The sequence below is a fragment of the Trichomycterus rosablanca genome, chromosome 6, assembly GCF_030014385.1.
Source record: "Trichomycterus rosablanca isolate fTriRos1 chromosome 6, fTriRos1.hap1, whole genome shotgun sequence".
Lineage (NCBI taxonomy): Eukaryota > Metazoa > Chordata > Actinopteri > Siluriformes > Trichomycteridae > Trichomycterus > Trichomycterus rosablanca.
Genome location: NC_085993.1, coordinates 10,361,528 through 10,385,337, shown reverse-complemented (window position 1 = coordinate 10,385,337; position 23,810 = coordinate 10,361,528). Strand labels below are relative to the sequence as shown.

General features: G+C 40.4%; 2 protein-coding genes across 3 annotated transcripts in view; both read left to right on the top strand.

Annotated features, from left to right (window-relative positions):
* The window catches only part of mtmr14 (myotubularin related protein 14), a 28,697-nt gene extending 23,700 nt beyond the window's left edge, over positions 1-4,997 (top strand). For both annotated transcript variants that reach the window (XM_062997394.1, XM_062997393.1), the window contains one exon: positions 2,035-4,997. In XM_062997394.1, coding sequence (XP_062853464.1) covers positions 2,035-2,215 — 181 coding nt within the window. In that variant the 3' untranslated portion in view covers positions 2,216-4,997. The remainder of the gene's footprint in view (positions 1-2,034) is intronic.
* Positions 4,998-6,491: 1,494 nt separating this feature from the next.
* Positions 6,492-23,810, top strand: part of LOC134316718 (copine-9-like) — a 128,240-nt gene continuing 110,921 nt past the window's right edge. The window contains exons 1-2 of the mRNA XM_062997148.1: positions 6,492-6,688; positions 13,015-13,055. Of these exons, the coding sequence (XP_062853218.1) occupies positions 6,612-6,688; positions 13,015-13,055 (118 nt within the window). The 5' untranslated portion in view covers positions 6,492-6,611. The remainder of the gene's footprint in view (positions 6,689-13,014; positions 13,056-23,810) is intronic.

Genomic DNA, 23,810 nt, shown 5'->3' with positions numbered 1-23,810 from the left:
ATGCAAGTGTTAATGATTCAAAAAGATCAGCAACACAAATACAATTTTTAGACGGAGCTCCATTATCACTATAGTGCTATTTTGGAACATGTCCTGCGGGCGACTCACGTGGTCCCTGCGGGCGACCTGGTGCCCGTGGGCACCGTGTTGGTGACCCCTGTTCTAGCATGTTCCAGCTTGAGCGCACAAAGCAATTTCTATAAAGACATGGTTTGATAAGTTTGGTGTGGAGAAATTTCAGTGGCCTGCACAAAGACCTGACCTCACCCCACTGATCACCACCGAGATGAATTTATGATAATAATAATAATAGAATTTAATTTATAAGCACCTTTCAGGATACCCAAGACACTGTACAATTCAAGTAAAATTAAAACAAGTTGCCAACCAACAATGTACAGTAAAATATAGGTAACAATACAACCAACACAAAAACAGCAAAGCAAACAAGAAAACAAGGAAGGAAAAAGAAAAATTAAGAGACCAAGAATAAAAATACACAGTTTAAGTCAGTAACTAAACTTGGAAACGCAATTTTAAAAAGATGAGTTTTTAAATGCTTCTTAAAAGTAGACAGAGATGAACACATGTAGAGGGACAGTGGTAATGAGTTCCATAATTTAAGACCAGCAACACTGAAGGCTCTATCGCTAAACGAGCGTAGTTTGGTTGATGGAACAGAAAGCAAGTAGGCATCAGCTGACCGGAGTAAACGTAAAGGACACTATGGAGTAAGTACAGCAGAATGGTAATCGGGGGCCAGACCATGTGAAGATTCATAGACCAAGAGAAGTATTTTGTACTGTATGCGGTATTGAACTGGAAGCCAATGGAGATTTTTCAGCCTGGGAGTTATGTGTTCCCAGGATTTAGTGTTGGTAAGAACTCTTGTTGCTGAGTTCTGGACATACTGGCATTTCTTTAAACTGCTCGAAGGGAGCCCGACCAGTACGGAGTTGCAATAATCCAATCTAGATGTAATAAAGGCATGTATGAGGGTTTCAGCCACAGAGTCGGACAGAGAAGGACGTAGTCTCGCGATGTTTTTCAGGTGGAAGAAAGCAATTTTTGTTATGTTAGTAATATGCGCCTTCAGGGAAAGTGTGGAGTCTAAAATCACACCAAGGTTTCAGACCTGGGCCACAGAGGATGTAATAAAACCTGGGATCGTTAGTGTTGGTTGGCCAATTTTCTTGAATTGGAAGACTTATTCAAACCAGGCTTTCTTGTTCAACATTGGTGCTTGACCTTAAACATGCGGTCTTGACTAAATAGGCACATATTTCCAGAAAGCTTTCCCTGCAGAGTAGAGGCTTTTATAGCCATGAATAAGGTGCTAGCTCCATATTATTGTCCATGGCTTTGGGATGGGATGTTCAGAAAACTCATGGTCAGGTGTCCACATATTTTTGGCCATATTACGTATGTAGTCTTGTCTGTAACAGTCATTATATTTACTGTTAGGATATTTGCATTGGTAAAGAAATACCTGTACAGGTAAATTACTTCAGTTGTGGAATAGATGGAGACCTGGATGTCCGTAAAGATACGTGATCTATTACTTTGTAACTAGGGCGGCACGGTGGCTAAGTGGGTTGTGCTGTCGCCTCACAGCAAAAAGGTCCTGGGTTCGATCACCCGGTGGGGCGGTGTGGCGGTGTGGGTCCTTTCTGTGTGGAGTTATGTTCTCCCCGTGTCCGTGTGGGTTTCCTCCGGGAGCGCCGGTTTCCTCCCACAGTCCAAAGACATGCAAGTGAGGGGAATTGGAGACACTAAATTGTCCAAGGCTGTGTTCGATATAACCTTGTGAACTGATGAACTTTGTATAATGAGTAACTACCGTTCCTGTCATGAATGTAACCAAAAGTGTAAAACATGACGTTAAAATCCTAATAAACAAACTGTAACTTTTTGAAGCTATTTTTAATAAAGCTTCTGCATGCAAGAGCATGTGAACATGTGAACACCCCACGTACCGTAACTTTCTATTCACTATATTAAGGTCTCTCTCTCTTTGTTTTGTTCTCTCTGTAGGTGTTCATATGTATTTGAGAGGCAGGCTCGACTGGAAGCGGTCAGGGAGGTGTTTCTGGCGGCATACAGTTCCACAGTAGGGCTAAAGTCCACCTCTCCCAGTCCATCTGGAGCGATTTCGGGTCTGTTGGAGCAGTTTGCCCGGGGCGTTGGCCTCCGAGGCACTAATTCAATTGTCTGAATCCAACTTCTTCCACTCTCCCTCCCTTTGGTTTTTCCATCTCACCTGTGTGGTAGAACTGAATCACCAATCATCAGGATTAGTTCTTTATTTTTCATACCATGATGTGATCTAATCATCCAATGATTTAAGTCTAAAGTTTAATTTAACTCCACCGTTATGTCTGCTGAAATCCAGAAATCCAGAAATCCAGAAGCATCCTGTTGTCTTAACAAATGGTCTTTAAAATGATAGTTTTCACTTGACTTGTCAATTCATTACAGCCTTCCTGCTTGTTCTGATCTTTTTATTGCTCTGGTTTTCTCTCACTGTCTGCACACTATTCCAGTAGAGAAAATGTGCCAAACTTATACATGGGCCTATTCTTTTTTTAATGGTTTTATTTGTTCTTTTATTGGTTTTTACACACTGAATGTCTTGCTTTTTATCCTCTCCTTCCACCTTAATTAGGTCAAATGAGATTATAGTGAAGGAGACAATGATTGTAGTTTGACCACAAAAAGGGAAAGGATTACTTTAAAAGCTCTTTGCATGTCTGTAGCCATATTACTGCTACAGCGAAATGTAGTCATAGACAAATTCTTTAAATGTGATTTCTGTGTGGACCTCAAAGACTGTGCTTTTTTTTTTTAATGAATTTTAATGGACAACAGATTTTGTAAATTTCCTTGAATTAAAATGTTTTGGTGCCTCCATTTGTCTTACAATCTTAAATACACTTGAATATGTAAAGCTTTGGGCTCTGATGTATCTCAACAAGTGAGATCTTTAGAGTGTATAAATCTGGATAAGAGGATGACGGTTCTTACTTAGTTAGTGGAAGGACACAAGGGTTTAATTGGTTGGATGAAGCAATATGAAACAACTGTTCAAAACTTACCTATGTTCACAGCTTGTTTAGTACATACTTTAGATTTTTTATTTAATTTTACATTAAACAGTTACAGAAGTAGCAATGATCACTCTACTTCCCTTAGCCAACTCAAAAGCATATGTATTCACCCCAGGTTTACTTTTTGTGGCTGGTTTTATGGGGGCTGCTAATGGTTCCAGTCTAGGTCATTTTCATCTAATGTTTTGAATCAGTGGTAAAATAATGACATGGCAAATGGTTTGATTTAATTGATTAAAATTCCCAGCTTTAATTCAGATACATGTGTGCAGTGCTACCTCCACTACATTTCATATATGACAAAGATTTCTGCTGTTTTACTTAAGCCAGGGGTTCTTAACTTTAAATACCTCGCTATCTATCCCCATTCTTTAAAATTCCCACATGCACATGGCAATTTTGTGCTGTGGATTAATAACAATCATATTGCCAGCTCACCTTGTTGATTCTTGGACCTTTGCATTAATTGGATGAATCTAAATAGGTTCCAGATTTGTAGGACTAAAGTCGCAAATAGATTCTGCACTGAGAAACTAGACTATTTCTGTTCTTTAGGTATATAAAGGGTATCTTCTCTGTCTGTTGAGTGTAATCTGGTGTAAAGCAAAATTGCAAATGAAAGGCTTATCAGATGAATGAAGTACGCAAGTCAGTCATCGAGACTTAACTGACTGTTGTGACCTGCAAGAGGCAAATTTATACATACATACATTTCTGATGCGTATACCAATATATTCATTATAGCATTACTTTTTACGATTCCCAAGGACCTTTTTTCGTGGACCTCTTGAGTTGAGAATCCCTGGCTTCAGGTGTTTTAACTATTTTGACTATGAAATGATTTTGTCCATGTACCTGTTGGTGCTTAATGGAGAGAGATTTAAATCACGTAACAAATGCTATCATTGTTGTAGACATTGTAAAATGCAGTGCACACATTAGTGGGTTGAGTGTACCACTGCATGCCAGAAATCTGAGATTAACGGAGATTTTGTGAAGTAATAACATTAGCCATGTTCCTAATATGCTAGTTGGTTAACAGCTCCATTCATTGTGGCACAAATGCTTTACTAGTTTTGCTTTGATTGTCTTCATGAATCTTTTTTTTTGACGTGTCACTTTTTAAAGTTGCGTACATGGCATTCTTTTGTACTATATCAATTACATTTCAATTTGGCATGAGTTGCCACTTTGAAATATTTCTTAAATATTAAAGCAGCACTTAAAATTACCCATTATCGCAGGTAAATGTTCTTAATGCCAAACGGTTTTGATGGCGTTTTTACCTCAGGACCACCATTTGTTGTGCCTTTTTTCTATTAATAAAGATAATTTCTTTAGTGTTTAAACACTTTTTCGGTTCAGTACACTATTTACCTTTAAATACTTTTTCCTCATTATGCCATGGAATTGTTTCACATGATTTATTGTACTGTGTAATTTCATATATGTTTCTATTCTGATTTCTTAAATTCTTAAATGATGGTGGTTTTGAATTAGCTTTGTGACTATAGGAAGATAATATAGAGCTTGTGGTTGTGCATAAATCAAAACAGGCATTCAACAGTGGAAGCATTACAATAGTAGTCAAGCACTTTGCATGATCTTTCACATTTTCCTTGCTTGTTTTGCCCCCAAATTTTGATGATTTATTTTCCCAGTTTAAAGCCAGATGAGTAGAATTTGGTGTGTATGTTTACCTGTTTTACATATTTTAAGATGTGCACTGTTTTAAGATGTGAATATTTTAAGACGTGCAGCACATCTGTTTCATTGTACGGTGTTTTTGTTGGTTTTTATTTTATGGATTCTTCCTTGATATTGTCCTCCCTGGGGCTGTGGAGATGAATCAGATGTTCTTCCATTGTAAATAAAAATTAAATGAAATAATTTGTATGTATGTTCACTGTGGAGCAGCTCACCACTACCAGCAACTGAAAACACCAAGACACTTCAATGCTTAACCATAGCAGAGATGCCTTCACTGTTGTTTTTTTTCATCAGGCTTTTCAGAAGTATCGACCTACAGCACAAACCATGATTAATTTTTCTACTCGGAATCAAACTTTACATATTCTGCCAAAACCTTAGTTTTGTCTTGATGATTTTCCCAAACAAACATGGCTTCATAACATTTAATTCTAGACAGAACACCTGTATAAGAACTTTATAGTAATTGTCTGTTTTTGAAGGTCTTGATGTTCTCTCACAGTTTTTAACAGTCTTTGAGACCTGTGCAGAAAGTGAATAACATTTACATTTTTGGCATTTAGCAGACGCTTTTACCCAAAGCGACTCACAGTCTAAGCAATTAAAGGTTAAGGGCCTGGCAGTGGTGGGGTTTGAACCAGCAACCTTCTGATTACTAGTCCAGTACCTCAACCACTAGGCTACAGCTGTGATCATCTCTGCATGGTCTTGGGCCTTTCAGATCTTTTCCTACTGGCAACAAGATTAAAAAACCTATTTTAAATCATGATTACACTTTTACTCATCAGAATCAGAATCAGAATACTTTATTGATCCCAGAGGGAAATTGCAGATGCTCGTGTAAGAGTAAAATATTTATAATATATTATTTAATATTTACAATATACTTTTGACAGCTCTTTATTAGGTACACTGTCTATCTATCTATCTATCTATCTATCTATCTATCTATCTATCTATCTATCTGTCTATCTATCTATCTGTCTCTCTGTCTCTCTGTCTGTCTACATAATCTGTCTGGCTGTCTGTGTGTGTGTACACTAAATTGTCCACTTGTGAGAAATGACTGGTGAATTTCATATTAGAATTTCCTGGCTGTGTCCCAAATCTCATCCTATAAGGCACTTTGACTTCGACTTTACAGCCTAATAAACAGAAGTGTTTGAAGCACTGTCTGCTGTGGCACATTGCCCTAATCATGATGAATAAATAAGTGTCACAGTGTGTATAAAGTGTGCCAAGTGCTCCCGGATGCCACTCGACTCGCCGGGGTCCAGACCAGTTTAGTTAGAAACGTGAATCGAAGTCTTTTGTGTTTTGTCTCCACCTGCTGGTTGAGATGGTAAACAGCGGTGGGCTCTAACAGTTCAGTACCGCGTGTGTACTAATTTAACACTATGTAGGACGGTTTGCGCTGGTTGCAGAAGTCCGTGGCGGTTTTCACGGGGTAAACGCGCTCTTTAGACTGCTGACTGACTACTGGACAATATTCAACACTGTAGTGTGTGGTCTAGGAGGTAGTCCGGGTTTGCTGGTGTTCTGAGTGGAAACTCTTGAGTCAGAAAGCGAGGGAGCGGAGGCACGTGGACGCTGTAGAGTGCGGCGGCGCGTCACACAGGTAGCAGCGCACTGATCCGCGGACTCAAGTCGCGTCTTTCTTCTGTTGCCTTTTTCCCCTGACTGCACGTTAACAACACACCCTCTGCACTCCTCAAACCAATACCACATCTGATGTAAAACTAAAAAAGCTCGGTTTTTTTTTTCAAACTAAATGATAACACTTTAAGCCTCAGAATGGCTTCTATTGGGGACTTCGATCCGCTTCATTCTACTGTACCGGCAACTAAGATTGAAGTTACAGTTTCATGCAGGTGAGTCTCAGTTATTATTATTATTATTATTATTATTATTATTATTATTATTATTTAGTTATTATTTATCCTGTTCCACGCTGCTGTATTGCTACGCGTTCCTGATCAATTAGGGGTGAACGGGGTCGGTTGGTACATCTTATAGTATTTGTTGTATATAACAGTAGTGCCATTCAACATCATACTACAGCATCAAACAAAACATAAACATCTCAGCTAAATATTGGTCACTTTAAATGACATTTATTAGAATACATTTGTTAGAATTAGTTTTTTTGTGTGGCAAAAGTCATGCTGAGCAGTTCAGCCACATTAAAGACACAATTTATAAACAAATAGGGCTTTTAAATGTGTTTAAGGTCAGAGGTGCCTAAATTTTACCACCCCCCATATATTTTCATCAATTACTTTATCCTAATCCGGGGCGGCACTCTTGCCTCACAGCAAGAAGGTCCTGGGTTCGATCCCCAGGTGGGTTGGTCCGGGTCCTTTCTGTGTGGAGTTTGCACGTTCTCCCTGTGTCTGCGTGGGTTTCCTCCCACAGTCCAAAGATATGCAAGTGATGTGAATTGAAGATACAAAACATGACATTAAACTTGTGAACTGATGAATCTTGTGTAACCAGTAGTTACCTGTCCTGTCATGAATGGAACCAAAGTGTGTAAAACATAAAACATAAATTAATAAATTATCCTAATATGGGTTATGGTTGATCCTGTGCCAACTGGAAACACCAGCCACAAGGCAGGAACACCCTGGACTGGTTGCCAATTCAGACTACCTACATTCATAATAACAATACAAAGAACAATAGGGGCGGCACGGTGGCTAAGTGGGTAGCACTGTCGCCTCACAGCAAGAAGGTCCTGGGTTCGGTCCCCAGGTGGGTTGGTCCGGGTCCTTTCTGTGTGCAGTTTGTCTGTGTGGGTTTCCTCCGGGAGCTCCGGTTTCCTCCCACAGTCCAAAGACATGCAGTCAGGTGAACTGGAGATAAAAAATTGGTCATGACTGTGTTTGACGTTAAACCTGTGAACTGATGAATCTTGTGTAACGAGTAACTACCGTTTCTGTCATGAATGTAACCAAAGTGTGTAAAACATGACGTTAAAATCCTAATAAATAAATAAATTATCCTAATCTGGGTTATGGTGGCTCCTGTGGCAACTGGAAACACCAGCCACAAGGCAGAACACCTTGGACAGGTTGCCAATTCAGACTACATACATTTATAAGAACAATACAAAGAACAATAAATCATTGTATTAAGCACAATCATGTTAGAAAAAGGGAAATGTTCCTGTGATAATGCAAAATCTACAGCTTTAGGTATTTATACGTATGTATTATAAGTGCTTGAACAAATCTTAAGGCTTTATTATTATACAGGAAATAAAGAAATAATTTATTATGGAATGGTATTGTGCCCCCCCCCCCCATCAAATAAATACATAACTGAAATAGAAAGAGAATTAAGAGAATCAGAGTGCAGAATTTGTAGTCACTCTGATCTGCATACCAGACTTGGCAGTACTTTTTATTTTATCCAGACATGGGACCAGTACTAAGAGTGCAATGACAAGTGCACATGCCAATGGCTAGGCTGTTCGCCCCGGGTTTAGGGTTTGAAATGGGCTAGTGGATTTTACTGTTGCACAACCCACAAGTCAAGAGTTTTTTTAAAGGGAACAGCCCATATAGGGGTTGCAATACTATTTGCACTTTGAATTGAATACAGTTTGCAGAGCTTAATGATTCACAGATTTTCGAATCAAACCCCTGGTTAAATGTCATGTTTTACTGACTTTCCAAGTAAAAATAATTGAACAAATCTTCTACAATTAAAAACGTTCTGAACAGGCATGTGGAATCTGTGAGTGAATCAATGCAATACAAATAAACACACACACACACACACACACACACACACACACACACACACATACAGTGTATCACAAAAGTGAGTACACCCCTCACATTTCTGCAGATATTTAAGTATATCTTTTCATGGGACAACACTGACAAAATGACACTTTGACACAATGAAAAGTAGTCTGTGTGCAGCTTATATAACAGTGTAAATTTATTCTTCCCTCAAAATAACTCAATATACAGCCATTAATGTCTAAACCACCGGCAACAAAAGTGAGTACACCCCTAAGAGACTACACCCCTAAATGTCCAAATTGAGCACTGCTTGTCATTTTCCCTCCAAAATGTCATGTGATTTGTTAGTGTTACTAGGTCTCAGGTGTGCATAGGGAGCAGGTGTGTTCAATTTAGTAGTACAGCTCTCACACTCTCTTATACTTGTCACTGAAAGTTCCAACATGGCACCTCATGGCAAAGAACTCTCTGAGGATCTTAAAAGATGAATTGTTGCACTACATGAAGATGGCCAAGGCTACAAGAAGATTGCTAACACCCTGAAACTGAGCTGCAGCACAGTGGCCAAGATCATCCAGCGTTTTAAAAGAGCAGGGTCCACTCAGAAAAGACCTCGCGTTGGTCGTCCAAAGAAGCTGAGTGCATGTGCTCAGCGTCACATCCAACTGCTGTCTTTGAAAGATAGGCGCAGGAGTGCTGTCAGCATTGCTGCAGAGATTGAAAAGGTGGGGGTCAGCCTGTCAGTGCTCAGACCATACGCCGCACACTACATCAAATTGGTCTGCATGGCTGTCACCCCAGAAGGAAGCCTCTTCTGAAGTCTCTACACAAGAAAGCCCGCAAACAGTTTGCTGAAGACATGTCAACAAAGGACATGGATTACTGGAACCATGTCCTATGGTCTGATGAGACCAAGATTAATTTGTTTGGTTCAGATGGTCTCAAGCATGTGTGGCGGCAATCAGGTGAGGAGTACAAAGATAAGTGTGTCATGCCTACAGTCAAGCATGGTGGTGGGAATGCCATGGTCTGGGGCTGCATGAGTGCAGCAGGTGTTGGGGAGTTACATTTCATTGAGGGACACATGAACTCCAATATGTACTGTGAAATACTGAAGCAGAGCATGATCCCCTCCCTCCAGAAACTGGGTCGCAGGGCAGTGTTCCAGCATGATAATGACCCCAAACACACCTCTAAGACGACCACTGCTTTATTGAAGAGGCTGAGGGTAAAGGTGATGGACTGGCCAAGCATGTCTCCAGACCTAAACCCAATAGAACATCTTTGGGGCATCCTCAAGCGGAAGGTGGAGGAGCGCAAAGTCTCGAATATCCGCCAGCTCCGTGATGTCGTCATGGAGGAGTGGAAAAGCATTCCAGTGGCAACCTGTGAAGCTCTGGTAAACTCCATGCCCAGGAGAGTTAAGGCAGTTCTGGGAAATAATGGTGGCCACACAAAATATTGACACTTCAGGAACTTTTACTAAGGAGTGTACTCACTTTTGTTGCCGGTGGTTTAGACATTAATGGCTGTATATTGAGTTATTTTGAGGGAAGAATAAATTTACACTGTTATATAAGCTGCACACAGACTACTTTTCATTGTGTCAAAGTGTCATTTTGTCAGTGTTGTCCCATGAAAAGATATACTTAAATATCTGCAGAAATGTGAGGGGTGTACTCACTTTTGTGATACACTGTATATACACACACACATATAAACACAGGGGGACTGAAATAAATAGTCCAAACAAGCAATAACTGCTTGGCAGCAATGTTACCAATGAAACTATGAACTTTTTTTTGCTGTTACAGGTGCTAAATAATCACATCTTTATCAGTTATCAGTAATCTCATGTTCTACCTGCATTTTGATGTTCTGCTGTATCAAATGTTGATTAAAAAGAAGTAGCATTTGAGGAGAAAAAACATGTTTCTAACACTTTGCTAGCATGAAGGTGGGTAAAATATGATTTGAGGTTACGTGTCAACTAGTGGCACAGGAAACAATGCATAGATCGATAATAATGGACTCAAATAAATATCAGCAAGTTGTGGAAGCACATGTGACACAATCAGTAAAGGCAAAACCAATATTCCTAAATATATTTAAAAGTATTTTTAAACAAAGGGAGAATTGCACTGGTGATTAATCCATGAAGTTACAATTGAACCCAGATAAACATCTAGAAAACCTCATGCCTTGTTTACCTAAATGTCATTTTTTTATAATTCCATTATAATTGCATAAGCAGGAGAATTGCAAGGTGGAATCTACTGCTAGGGCTTGTCTCACATTTGCCAAAACCTTTGATGGCCCCAAGCTGTCTGGGTTAAATTGCTGTAGACTGACAAGTGGAATTTTTGAAGCCTAGCGTGGCTCTTTGTACTGTATGTTTTGTGAATCAGTGTAGCAACCCAACACTGACAGAAGTGAAGGCAGACTGGACATGTGTCAGAGGGGGTGTGTGGTGACCCGACTCTCCTCAATTAGATCAGGGGTTGAGCAAGTGGTGACGGATTCACAACTAGGAATTGTAAATGATAAATTGGGAAATAAAGAAGATAATACACCAATTAGCCATAACATTAAAACCACCTCCTTGTTTCTACACACACTGTCCATTTCAGCTCCACTGACCATATTAAAGCACTTTGAAGTTCTACAATTACTGACTGTAGTCCATCTGTTTCTCTACATGCTTTGTTAGCCCCCTTTCATGCTGTTCTTCAATGGTCAGGACCCCCACAGGACCACCACAGAGCAGGTATTATTTGGGTGGTGGATCATTCTCAGCACTGCAGTGACAATAACATGGTGGTGGTGTGTTAGTGTGTGTTGTGCTGGTATGAGTGGATCAGACACAGCTGCGCTGCTGGAGTTTTTAAATATCGTGTCCACTCTATTAGACTCTCCTACTAGTTGGTTCACCTTGTAGATGTAAAGTCAGAGACGATCGCTCATCTATTGCTGCTGTTTGAGTTGGTCATCTTCTAGACCTTCATCAGTGGTCACAGGACGCTGCCCACAGGGCGCTGTTGGCTGGATATTTTTGGTTGGTGGACTATTCTCAGTCCAGCAGTGACAGTGAGGTGTTTCAAAACTCCATCAGCATTGCTGTGTCTGATCCACTCATACCAGCACAACACACACTAACACACCACCACCATGTCAGTGTCACTACAGTGCTGAGAATGATCCACCACCCAAATAATACCTGCTCTCTGGTGGTCTTGGGAGAGCCCTGACCATTGATGAACAGCATAAAAGGGCGTTAACAAAGCATGCCGAGAAACAGATGGACTACAGTCAGTAATTGTAGAACTTCAAAGTGCTTCTATATGGTAAGTAGAGCTGAGAACATGGACAGTGTGTGTAGAAACAAGGAGGTGGTTTTAATATTATGGCTTATCAGTGTAGTTTGCCTGTTAATTTAGAGGAAAACGTTTTGTGTTGGAAGTATTTTGGTGGTATTTGCATCTGTTTTAGGTGTTTTAGGCAATGTGCCCACATCTCACATGTTTTCAGAATTATATATATATATATGAGCTTAACATTGCAGATAATTTTTTTCTTTACTTAGAGTAAAAAGTCTTGCAGAGTTTGGTTGAAAAACTTTTCTGTGACTTCTTACTGTTTTCTCGAGGGACTGTCAAAGCCCGAGCGCAGTTCTATCTGTGAGGCTTGGACAGGGCTGTAGGAAGCATGTGGACACACAAATATACAAACACAGCTTCCTTCCGTGACAGATTGGGGTCGGCCAAATTATCCTGAAACGCTTCTTGACAACAGGGCATCAGGTGCATGTGTTTGTTCGTGTGTGTGCCTGTGTGACGTGCTGGTGGAGGAATGTTTAACCGCATTTATTAATTTGACTTTTTAAGCAATACTACTGAAATGTGAACTGTTTTATCTTGTGATTTTGAACATCAACTATTAACTAAATTCAGCCCTATTCTTTTGTTTTTACTTGAAAGCCACACTTCTCCCCAAAAACATCCATGTATGTAATACACTGGGTAATCCTGCTTTGCACTCACTGTTTCCCAGAGGAACTGGAGCCAGTAAACAGGACAAAACTTCTAATTATGGTGCTGTATAGAAAAATTATCTTTTAGAATGATAATTTATCCATAATGTGTTACATTAGGGAGGTATGGTGGTGCAGTGGCTAGCATTGTTGCCTTACAGCAAGTTTAGCTCTAAGCACTAAACTTATACTTCAAGCACAACACACACTAACACACCACCACCATGTCAGTGTCACTGCAGTGCTGAGAATGATCCACCACCTAAATAATACCTGCTCTGTAGTGGTCCTGTGGGGGTCCTGACCATTGAGTGTAGAAACAAGGAGGTGGTCATAATTTTATGCCTAATAGGTGTATTGTCCCTAATTGTGTGTGTGTAAATATACTTCTTCTTTTTTTAAATTTTGACAGGAATCTTCTGGACATGGACACTTTTTCCAAATCAGATCCTGGTAAGTGGACTTTGATTAATCTTATGCAGTGTATTTGTAGCATTGCAGTTCAATTTTGGCACATTTCTTTTGGCAAATTCCTCAAGGATGGACTTTCTAAATGTTTTGTAGGATTGCCCCCTCAGTTACTAACTACTATACCCAACTAAAACAAATAAAATTGATAGGTAATGTTCAATTAATCAATTAATCAATCAAGCTCAACTGAATCATAACATAAACATGCACAGCTTTGTTTTAGTAGGATAAAAAGTTTAAAAGTGCAGGATATGAGGGAGCTTGGTTGGTGCAGCAGTCGCTAGCACATCACCGTGGAGTGTGGTGAACTTGCGAATACAAATACTGTGTGGGTTTTCTCCGGGAGCTCTGGTTTCCTCCCACAGTCCAAAGACATGCAAGTGAGGTGAACTGGAGACACTAAATTGTCCATGACTGTATTTGATATAACCTTGTGAACTGATGAATCTTGTGTAATGAGTAACTACCGTTCCTGTCACGAATGTAACCAAAAGTGTAGAACATGACGTTAAAATCCTGATAAACAAACAAAGTGTGTGGAGTTTGCATGTTCTCCCAGTGTCTGTGTGGGTTTCCTCCGAGAGCTCCGGTTCCCTCCCACAGTCCAAAGACATGCAAGTGAGGTGAACTGTAGACAAAATTGTCTATGACTGTGTTCGATATAACCTTGTGAACTGATGAACCTCGTTTCTGTCATGAATAACCAGTGTGTAAAACATGACATTAAAATCTTAATAAATAAATAAATAAATATCTTAATAATTACAACACTTTTGAAAAAGTTGCCCAGAGGTTTCCTTACTTTCCTCAGTCTGTGCTGTAAATAATTAAAGTGTGTTTAATAAGCATGCACATTGTAATTGCCTGTGTGTTATTGATTTTTTATAATGAGTGAATAAAAACCAGATATTTTAGGTGTTTTGCTGAGTCCTGATGATTTCAAAGGCTTGACAGATGACTTTCTGAATCTGTGAACTATGTCTATGAACTAATTGTATATCATATGCTTAACAAGCTTAATGGTAAAATTAGGTGTACAGCTTTATAAACTGTGTAGGATTATATGAATTTAGTGAGAATTTGTGTATGTGTAATGGAAGTTGACCTCCGTTTAGATGATCATTGAGCATGTAAGGGGCTTTATGTTTTTCTATAGAGCAGAAGAAGTGTTTTCTAAGGCTTGAGAGCTGCGTGGTTTACCACTCAAAGTAAGCTGAGCAGAATGCTGGCAGAGTGGCAGTGCGTGTGCCCGCTTCTGTGTTATTACATTATGCTGAAATGCGTGAGCGCCTAGGGACTCTTGGCTTACCCACCAATACAAAAGTAATTAAAGCTTTCTCCACTCAGCCTGAGAGATGCCCAATTAGTCTTGCTCTTTCATCAGAGTTTCTGTGTGAACATACTGTCTCTCTGAAAAACCTAACACAACCTCCCACACTTCCTTAATCATTATTAGTGCTAATGCAATTACAGCTCTCACAAAGCTTTTTGTGACTTAGACAAAATTATTTTGTATTTTTTAGGTCAAAAACAAACATGTATAATACATGATGTTCTGGAAATTTAACGCAGATCAACTGTTTAATTTATTATAATAATAATCACTGGCTTTCTGACAATTGTGGACCTCTGCCTTATGCACAATGCCCTTTCTGGACAGGGAGCATATATTTTCTTTGACAAATATAAAGCCACTCTAGGTTTAATTGGGGTTCTTCGGAACATGTCTCATATACAGAGGAACAAGCTTCTCCCTTTGTGTTCTTCCTCCATTTGTGTCTGTGCCTCAAACAAACAGTAGTGGTCACTGCTGCAACAGCAAAGAGCACCTTTCCTCCTTCAGACACGGCCTATTGTGTCTGTATAGCACCCTGCCTTGGCAGGGGTGGGCTATTGTATCAGAATGCTGCTCTACACCAGTTTTTTATGAATGTTATAACAAATGACCGATGAGGTTTTGTATTTAGTGTGAAAACCTTTTGTGAAATAAGCATTTAATTGCATAACAGCATGGTAGCATGGTGTAACAGTTAGGATGTGTTGCACAGCATGAGGGTTTAAACTTTGCCTATGTCAGAAGCTTGGCATAATCTCCCCGTATCTGTGTTTTCCCCTGGTACTGTGGTTTCCTCAGTCTGTTTGCTTGATGAGACCTTTTAGACCTTCTTCACACTGCTGTAAAGATTTATTTAAATGATGTTTGAATTCAGCAGGGCCTGAGTGTGTCCAGTCTAATTATACCCAGTTATTAATATCATGTGGTCAGTTGATTATCTGAGTAACTACAGGCGTAATTTAACATAATTACTTTGATGTTAGTTCTTTTAGCAGATGTAATAATAGTCGTAAAATGTATTTTTGTTTACTCAGGTTGTAATCTAATGATCTAAACCAATTAGGTGTGACAAATATGTAAAAATAAATCCAAAAGCAGCGAAGATATTTTTTGGCACTGTACAAATGTGTGTAAACTTTTGACTTTAACTTATCAGCTATCATGACATGATTTTATATCATTTTTAAAAACTGACTATCAGGTGTTAGTGGCAAACTAGTGGCTAAGTCTTTGAGTTTGTTTGTTAACATCATGTTTTACACTTTGGTTACATTCATGACAGGAACGGTAGTTACTCACTACACAAGATTCATCAGTTCACAAGGTTATATCGAACACAGTCATGGACAATTTAGTGTCTCCAATTCACCTCACTTGCATGTCATTGGACTGTGGGAGGAAACCAGAGCACCCTGAGGAAACCCACGCAGACATGGGCCCGGACCACCCCACCTGGGGATCGAACCCAGGACCTTCTTGCTATGAGGTGCCACCCACTGAGCCACTGTGCCGCCCAAGTCTTTGAGTTAGTTTTGACAGTTGATTATGCAGCCTTAAGAAAAATATGTCAACTGTCAGCTTGAACAGTTTGCTTCAGTGGTCTCAGAGTGTCTCAAAGTCAGTATGGTGATGCATTTGCAACAGGAATTGATTTGGGCATCTCTTGGGTTATTACTTATGTAGGCATGACCCAAATATAGTCCCATGAAGTCTAAAAAAACCTGTTGTGTTTCATTAAGGTAGGTTCTGAACATCATTATGTGAATGATTTCTAAAGATAGAACAGCCTTTTAGAAAATTAGTGGCTGTCCTGTTACTATGGGGGCAACTCTATATTAATGCCAATGCTTTTGAAATGGGATATACAACAAACTCATGATCAGGTGTCCACATACTGTTGTATATATACCGATCAGCCATAACATTAAAACCACCTCCTTGTTTCTACACTCACTGTACATTTTATCAGCTCCACTTACCATATAGAAGCACTTTGTAGTTCTACAATTACTGACTGCAGTCCATCTGTTTCTCTACATACTTTTTTAGCTTGCTTTCACCCTGTTCTTCAATGGTCAGCACTCTCCCAGGACCACTACAGAGTAGGTATTATTTGGGTGGTGGATCATTCTCAGCACTGCAGTGACACTGACATGGTGGTGGTGTGTTAGTGTGTTGTGCTGGTGTGAGTGGATCAGACACAGCAGCGCTGCTGGAGTTTTTAAATACCGTGTCCACTCACTGTCCACTTTATTAGACACTCTTGCCTAGTTGGTCCACCTTGTAGATGTAAAGTCAGAGACGATTGCTCATCTATTGCTGCTGTTTGAGTTGGTCATCTTCTAAACCTTCATCAGTGGTCACAGGATGCTGGCCACGGGGCGCTGTTGGCTGGATATATTTTGATTCAGCACTGCTGTGTCAGATCCACTCATACCAGCACAACACACACAAAGTCAGTGTCACTGCAGTACTGAGAATGATCCATTACCCAAATAATACCTGCTCTGTAGTGGTCCTGGAGAGTCCTGACCATTGAAGAACAGCATGAAAGGGGGCTAACAAAGCATGCGGAGAAACAGATGGACTACAGTCAGTAATTGTAGAAGTACAAAGTGCTTCTATATGGTAAGTGGAGCTGATAAAATGGACAGTGAGTGTAGAAACAAGGAGGTGGTTTTAATGTTATGGCTGATTGGCGTATGTCTATAAATGGAATAAATCTGGTGGATGGTCGTATTTCTTCTGCATCTGTTGGTGCACATCTGTTTTTAATTTGGCTGAAAGCACACACAGTAGCTGGTAAAAAGCTTAGCCCCTTGCTGATGATAAGTGCTGCTGGTTTCTTACAGTGAGAATCTTTACTTAAAGCTCTAACATGGCGATGCTCGTAAATCTTGAGAACACTCGTACACACGCTCACATTCAGACATAAATAGAAAATTGAAGGATAATCACTAAGGTTATGTCTGAGTGTTTGCGTGTTTGTGTGTGTGTGTGACTGTGTGTGGGAGGTCGTAATGATCGGCCAGAGAGGTTGTCCTGCACTTCAAACCCAGATCATACTGAGTCTAAAGGTGAAACCATTTGAGTGTGCTTCTCTTTCATCTCTCACTGCGCTGTTTCTCATTCCTCTCCCAATTCCTGCATTCAGCATTATCAGTGTAGTATATAGGAAAAGTTTAAAAAGTGAGACTGTCGGGTGGCACAGCAGTCCAATACCACCCAACACAGATGAGTCTTGGTCTGGCAAAAGAAGATTAAGGAGAGAGGAGCTTGATCCTCCGAACATGCTGAGGCTGTGTGTAAAAATCCTCCAGCAGGGGCCGCTCAGGTGGCGCAGCGGTAAAAACACACGCTAGCACACCAGAGCTGGGATCTCGAATACATTGTATCGAGTCTCAGCTCTGCCTGCCGGCTGGGCTGAGCAGCCATATGAACTACGATTGGCCTGTTGTTCATATGGGGTGGGATATTAGGCCGGATAGGCACTCTCTCATAACTGATGGAACTTCGACCTCTGCTGGCTGGTTGATGGCGCATGCACAGGGACGGGGAAGGAGTGCGTTGATCAGGGTGTGTCTCTCTGTACACAGAGCTGATCCGCAACTGATCTCGCCTAGTGTAGGTGACAAAATGCATACGGGTGCTGCCCACGTGTCAGAGTGGGGGGCGTGGGTTAGCTTCGTTCTCCTCAATCACAGCCGGGCCGGCATTAGAGGAGAGGAAGAATGACGCAATCGGGCAATTTGATGCGTTTAAAGTCGGGAGAAAAAAGCAGCTTCGTACATGTCAGAGGTTAGCTAGGGTGCTATGCAACCAATGACTTTGTATCTTTTTGTAGCTGAGTATGTTTAAATTGGGTCAATGAAAAATCAGAGTAAACGTAGTAACATTTTATTATTTGACATACATGCAGTTTATTTTGTGATATAACAATTAATTCTGTATGACAGGTGTGGCAGCACAGTGGCGCAGGTGGTAGAGTGAGTGTACACAGCAGGGGCCAAGGTGCCACCCCACTGAAAACTGCTTCTCTGGCCACCTCTGTTAAGTTAATTAACTAAAAAAGTTAATTAAGAAACAAAAAGAAGTAGATAAGCTTTAGAGAAGCTTTTTTTGCATGGCAGGCTGTAAAATCTTGGTACTTTAAAGCTGACTTGACTGTTGCAAGTATTACCTTTTCTTCATCAGATATACACCGATCAGCCATAACATTAAAACCACCGCCTTGTTTCTACACTCACTGTCCATTTTATCAGCTCCACTTACCATATAGAAGCACTTTGTAGTTTTACAATAACTGACTGTAGTCCATCTGTTTCTCTGCATGCTTTGTTAGCCCCCTTTCATGCTGTTCTTCAGTGGTCAGGACCCCCCACAGGACCACTACAGAGTCGGTATTATTTAGGTGGTGGATCATTCTCAGCACTGCAGTGACACTGACATGGTGGTGGTGTGTTAGTGTGTGTTGTGCTGGTCTGAGTGGATAAGACACATTAATGCTGATGGAGTTTTTAAACACCTCACTGTCACTTCTGGACTGAGAATAGTCCACCATCCAAAAATATCTAGCCAACAGCGCCCAGTGGGCAGTGTCCTGTGACCACTGATGAACGTCTAGAAGATGACCAACTCAAACAGCAGCAATAGATGATCGATCGTCTCTGACTTTACATCTACAAGGTGGACCAACTATGTAGGAGTGTCTAATAGAGTGGACAGTGAGTGAAAACTCCAGCAGCGCTGCTGTGTCTGATCCACTCATACTAGCAAAACACACCACCACCATGTCAGTGTCACTGCAGTGCTGAGAATGATCCACCACCCAAATAATACCTGCTCTGTGGTGGTCCTGACCATTGTGGAACAGGGTGAAAACAGTCTAAAAAAAATATGTAGAGAAATAGATGGACTACAGTCAGTAATTGTAGAACTACAAAGTGCTTCTACAGTGCCTTGCAAAAGTATTCAGCCCCCTTGAACTTTTCAACCTTTTGCCACATTTCAGGCTTTAAACATAAAGATATGAAATTTTAATTTTTTGTGAAGAATCAATAACAAGTGCGACACAGTTGTGAAGTGGAACGAAATTTATTGGATATTTTAAACTTTTTTTAGAAATAAAAACCTGAAAAGTGGGGCGTGCAATATTATTCAGCCCCTTTACTTTCAGTGCAGCAAACTCACTCCAGAAGTTCAGTGAGGATCTCTGAATGATCCAATGTTGACCTAAATGACTGATGGTGATAAATAGAATCCACCTGTGTGTAATCAAGTCTGCGTATAAATGCACCTGCTCTGTGATAGTCTCAGAGTTCTGTTTAAAGCGCAGAGAGCATCATGAAGACCAAGAAACACACCAGGCAGGTCCGAGATACTGTTGTGGAGAAGTTTAAAGCCGAATTTGGATACAAAAAGATTTCCCAAGCTTTAAACATCTCAAGGAGCACTGTGCAAGCGATCATATTGAAATGAAGGGAGTATCAGACCACTGCAAATCTACCAAGACCCGGCCGTCCCTCTAAACTTTCAGCTCAAACAAGGAGAAGACTGATCAGAGATGCAGCCAAGAGGCCCATGATCACTCTGAATGACTGCAGAGATCTACAGCTGAGGTGGGAGACTCTGTTCATAGGACAACAATCAGTCGTACACTGCACAAATCTGGCCTTTATGGAAGAGTGGCAAGAAGAAAGCCATTTCTCAAAGATATCTATAAAAAGTCACCTGGGAGACACACCAAGCATGTGGAAGAAGGTGCTCTGGTCAGATGAAACCAAAATCGAACTTTTTGGCCACAACGCAAAACGTTATGTTTGGCATAAAAGCAACACAGCTCATCACCCTGAACACACCATCCCCACTGTCAAACATGGTGGTGGCAGCATCATGGTTTGGGCCTGCTTTTCTTCAGCAGGGACAGGGAAGATGGTTAAAATTGATGGGAAGATGGATGGAGCCAAATACAGGACCATTCTGGAAGAAAACCTGTTGCAGTCTGCAAAAGACCTGAGACTGGGACGGTGATTTACCTTCCAACAAGACAATGATCCAAAACATAAAGCAAAATCTACAATGGAATGGTTCACAAATAAACTTATCCAGGTGTTAAAATGGCCAAGTCAAAGTCCAGACCTGAATCCCATCGAGAATCTGTGGAAAGAGCTGAAAACTGCTGTTCACAAACGCTCTCCATCCAACCTCACTGAGCTCGAACTGTTTTGCAAGGAAGAATGGGCAAAAATTTCTGTCTCTCGATGTGCAAAACTAATAGAGACATACCCCAAGCGACTTGCAGCTGTAATCGCAGCAAAAGGTGGCGCTACAAAGTATTAACGCAAGGGGGCTGAATAATATTGCACGTCCCACTTTTCAGTTTTTTATTTCTAAAAAAAGTTTAAAATATCCAATAAATTTCGTTCCACTTCACGATTGTGTCCCGCTTGTTGTTGATTCTTCACAAAAAATTACAATTTCATATCTTTATGTTTAAAGCCTGAAATGTGGCAAAAGGTTGAAAAGTTCAAGGGGGCTGAATACTTTTGCAAGGCACTGTATGTGGTAAGTGGAGCTGCTAAATTGGACAGTGAGTGTAGAAACAAGGAGGTGGTTAAATGACATCATAAAACTTTCTCTACCACCAAATGAATAATATAATTGGCTTCATGTGAATTTTTGACTTTGCAAAATGTGTCATATTTTCACAAAACCCACAAATAACTTATATATGCTGGACGGGATCTGAATACAATCCAGGATGAGTTGAATCTCTGTTTGACGATGTAAAATACAATATAGACTTTCCATTGCTACAATAATTTTCATCTCTTATTTTTTATCTTTGAAGGTATTCCCTTTCCACCCAGCCACTCTCCACACACAATTATCTCCCACTTGCTCGCATCCCTGAACACTCTCGTCCTATCTTTCTTCTTTCCTCCTCATTCATCTCTGCATTTATTAATTTAGCATGGACCTGTTTATGCTCCTTTGAAGAGCTGGTGGAGCGTACAGGGAGCCTGGGCTGTACCGTTTACTCTCGGTCAGGTCCCTCGGTGCCAGCATTATGATGATTGCATTCTCTTTAGCTTTGCCACCAGCTTTGATGTACCATAATGGTTTTGGAGAGACTCTTAGAGCAGAAAAGCTGTTTTCTTTAAAAAGAGTGAGGACATTAATATAGTAAAGAGGAAGCTGGGAGAAAATGAGTAGTAATGAGAAGTAATTTCCTATTGTTTTTTTAAGAAATATCCTTTCATTAAGATAATAACACAATGTTTTGTCTGTCATCATCTGACTCAGCATTGGCAGTAGACCTGGACATTATGGTTGTTTCCATGTGGCATGATTTTCTTTGATTTAAAAGTAATGAATTAATACATGGAGATGGTGAGGTTGAGCCTGGAGGTAGAATTTGTTTTTGTAAATGAATCAGTATTAAAAAAACAAAATACACCGATCAGCCATACCATTAAAACCACCTCCTTGTTTCGACTTTATCAGCTCCACTTACCATATAGAAGCACTTTGTAGTTCTACAATTTAACCTGCTTTCACCCTGTTCTTCAATGGTCAGGACCACCACAGAGCAGGTATTATTTAGGCGGGGGATCATTCTCAGCACTGCAGTGACACTGACATGGTGGTGGTGTGTTAGTGTGTGTTGTGCTGGTATGAGTGGATGAGACACAGCAGCGTTGCTGGAGTTTTTAAATACCGTGTCCACTCACTGTCCACTCTATTAGACACTTCTACCTAGTTGGTCCACCTTGTAGATTTAAAGTCAGAGACGATCGCTCATCTATTGCTGCTGTTTGAGTTGGTCATCTTCTAGACCTTCATCAGTGGTCACAGGACGCTGCCCACGGGGCGCTGTTGGCTGGATATTTTTGGTTGGTGGACCATTCTCAGTCCAGCAGTGACAGTGAGGTGTTTAAAAACTCCATCAGCATTGCTGTGTCTGATCCACTCATACCAGCACAACACACACTAACACACCACCACCATGTCAGTGTCACTGCAGTGCTGAGAATGACCCACCACCGAAATAATACCTATTCTTTAGTGGTCCTGTGGGGGTCCTGACCATTGAAGAACAACATGAAAGGGGGCTAACAAAGCATGCAGAGAGACAGATGGACTACAGTCAGTAATTGTAGAGCTACAAAGTGCTTCTATATGGTAAGTGGAGCTGATAAAATGGACAGTGTGTGTAGAAACAAGGATGTGGTTTTAATGCTATGGCTAATCGTTGTATATGAAAAGGTCTAAATTCTCAATTATGCATTTTTGAGTATTACATTATGAGATTGGGCATTGGTGGCATAATACCTGAAATAAAGTGACAGAATGCAGCCTGAATGAAAACATGTAGCTTAATTTTTGCGCTTTCCTACAGACATACAACATGTATTACCAATTGGACTAACAATATGCATTTTGTTTAATTTTAATATGGACTCTCAAACAATACATGTTGTAAATTGAATACATTTAGCCTCAGCAGTGGTGGGCTATTGTATCAGAATGTGAACATATGTAGAGCCAGGCTCCTTATCAACATTTAAAGTAGGGTTGAGGTCAGAACTCTTGGGGTCTATCACACCACACTTGTCTAATTAAGTTTTTATGAACCTCACTTTGTGCACAGTGGTGGAGTCAAGCTAGAACAAGGTAGGACCTTCTCCCCAAAAGTCAAAAGCATTTTGATTTTATACTCCTGACAGCAACTGGTTGACTGAAACATCTGTTTGTTTGTTTATTAGGATTTTAACGTCATGTTTTACACTTTGGTTACATTCATGACAGGAACGGAAGTTACTCATTACACAAGATTCATCAGTTCACAAGGCTATATCAAACACAGTCATGGACAATTTAGTGTCTCCAATTCACCTCACTTGCATGTCTTTGGACTGTTGGAGGAAACCGGAGCTGAAATACCCAAACTCAATAATTAGATGTGTGTCATAATACATTTGCCCATACAGTCTATAAATATTTATTTAATCATTTTTACTGATGTCTTAATTCTGATTAGGTTTGTGCCGGGTTGAAGCAGTACCTGGAAACACTGTGTGCAAGACAGGAATACGCAATGTGTAGGAAATTATCCTTTACAAAGCATAACACACTCACTCACACACAGGGCCAGTGTAGCATATCCAGTCCACCTTCTGCATGTTTCTAAGGCTACAGATACAGAACTGTGAAATGCAGGACAACAAGACTAAAGATCTCTTTCTTTCCCACAGCTATCAGACTCTTAAACAGCTGAGCTGATTATTCATAGACACTATCACACTTGCACACAATACTTGCACTATACCACATATGACTGTTTACAGGTCTACATACAGCTGCACATGTATGTTTACACTACTGTCTTTACATTTTGC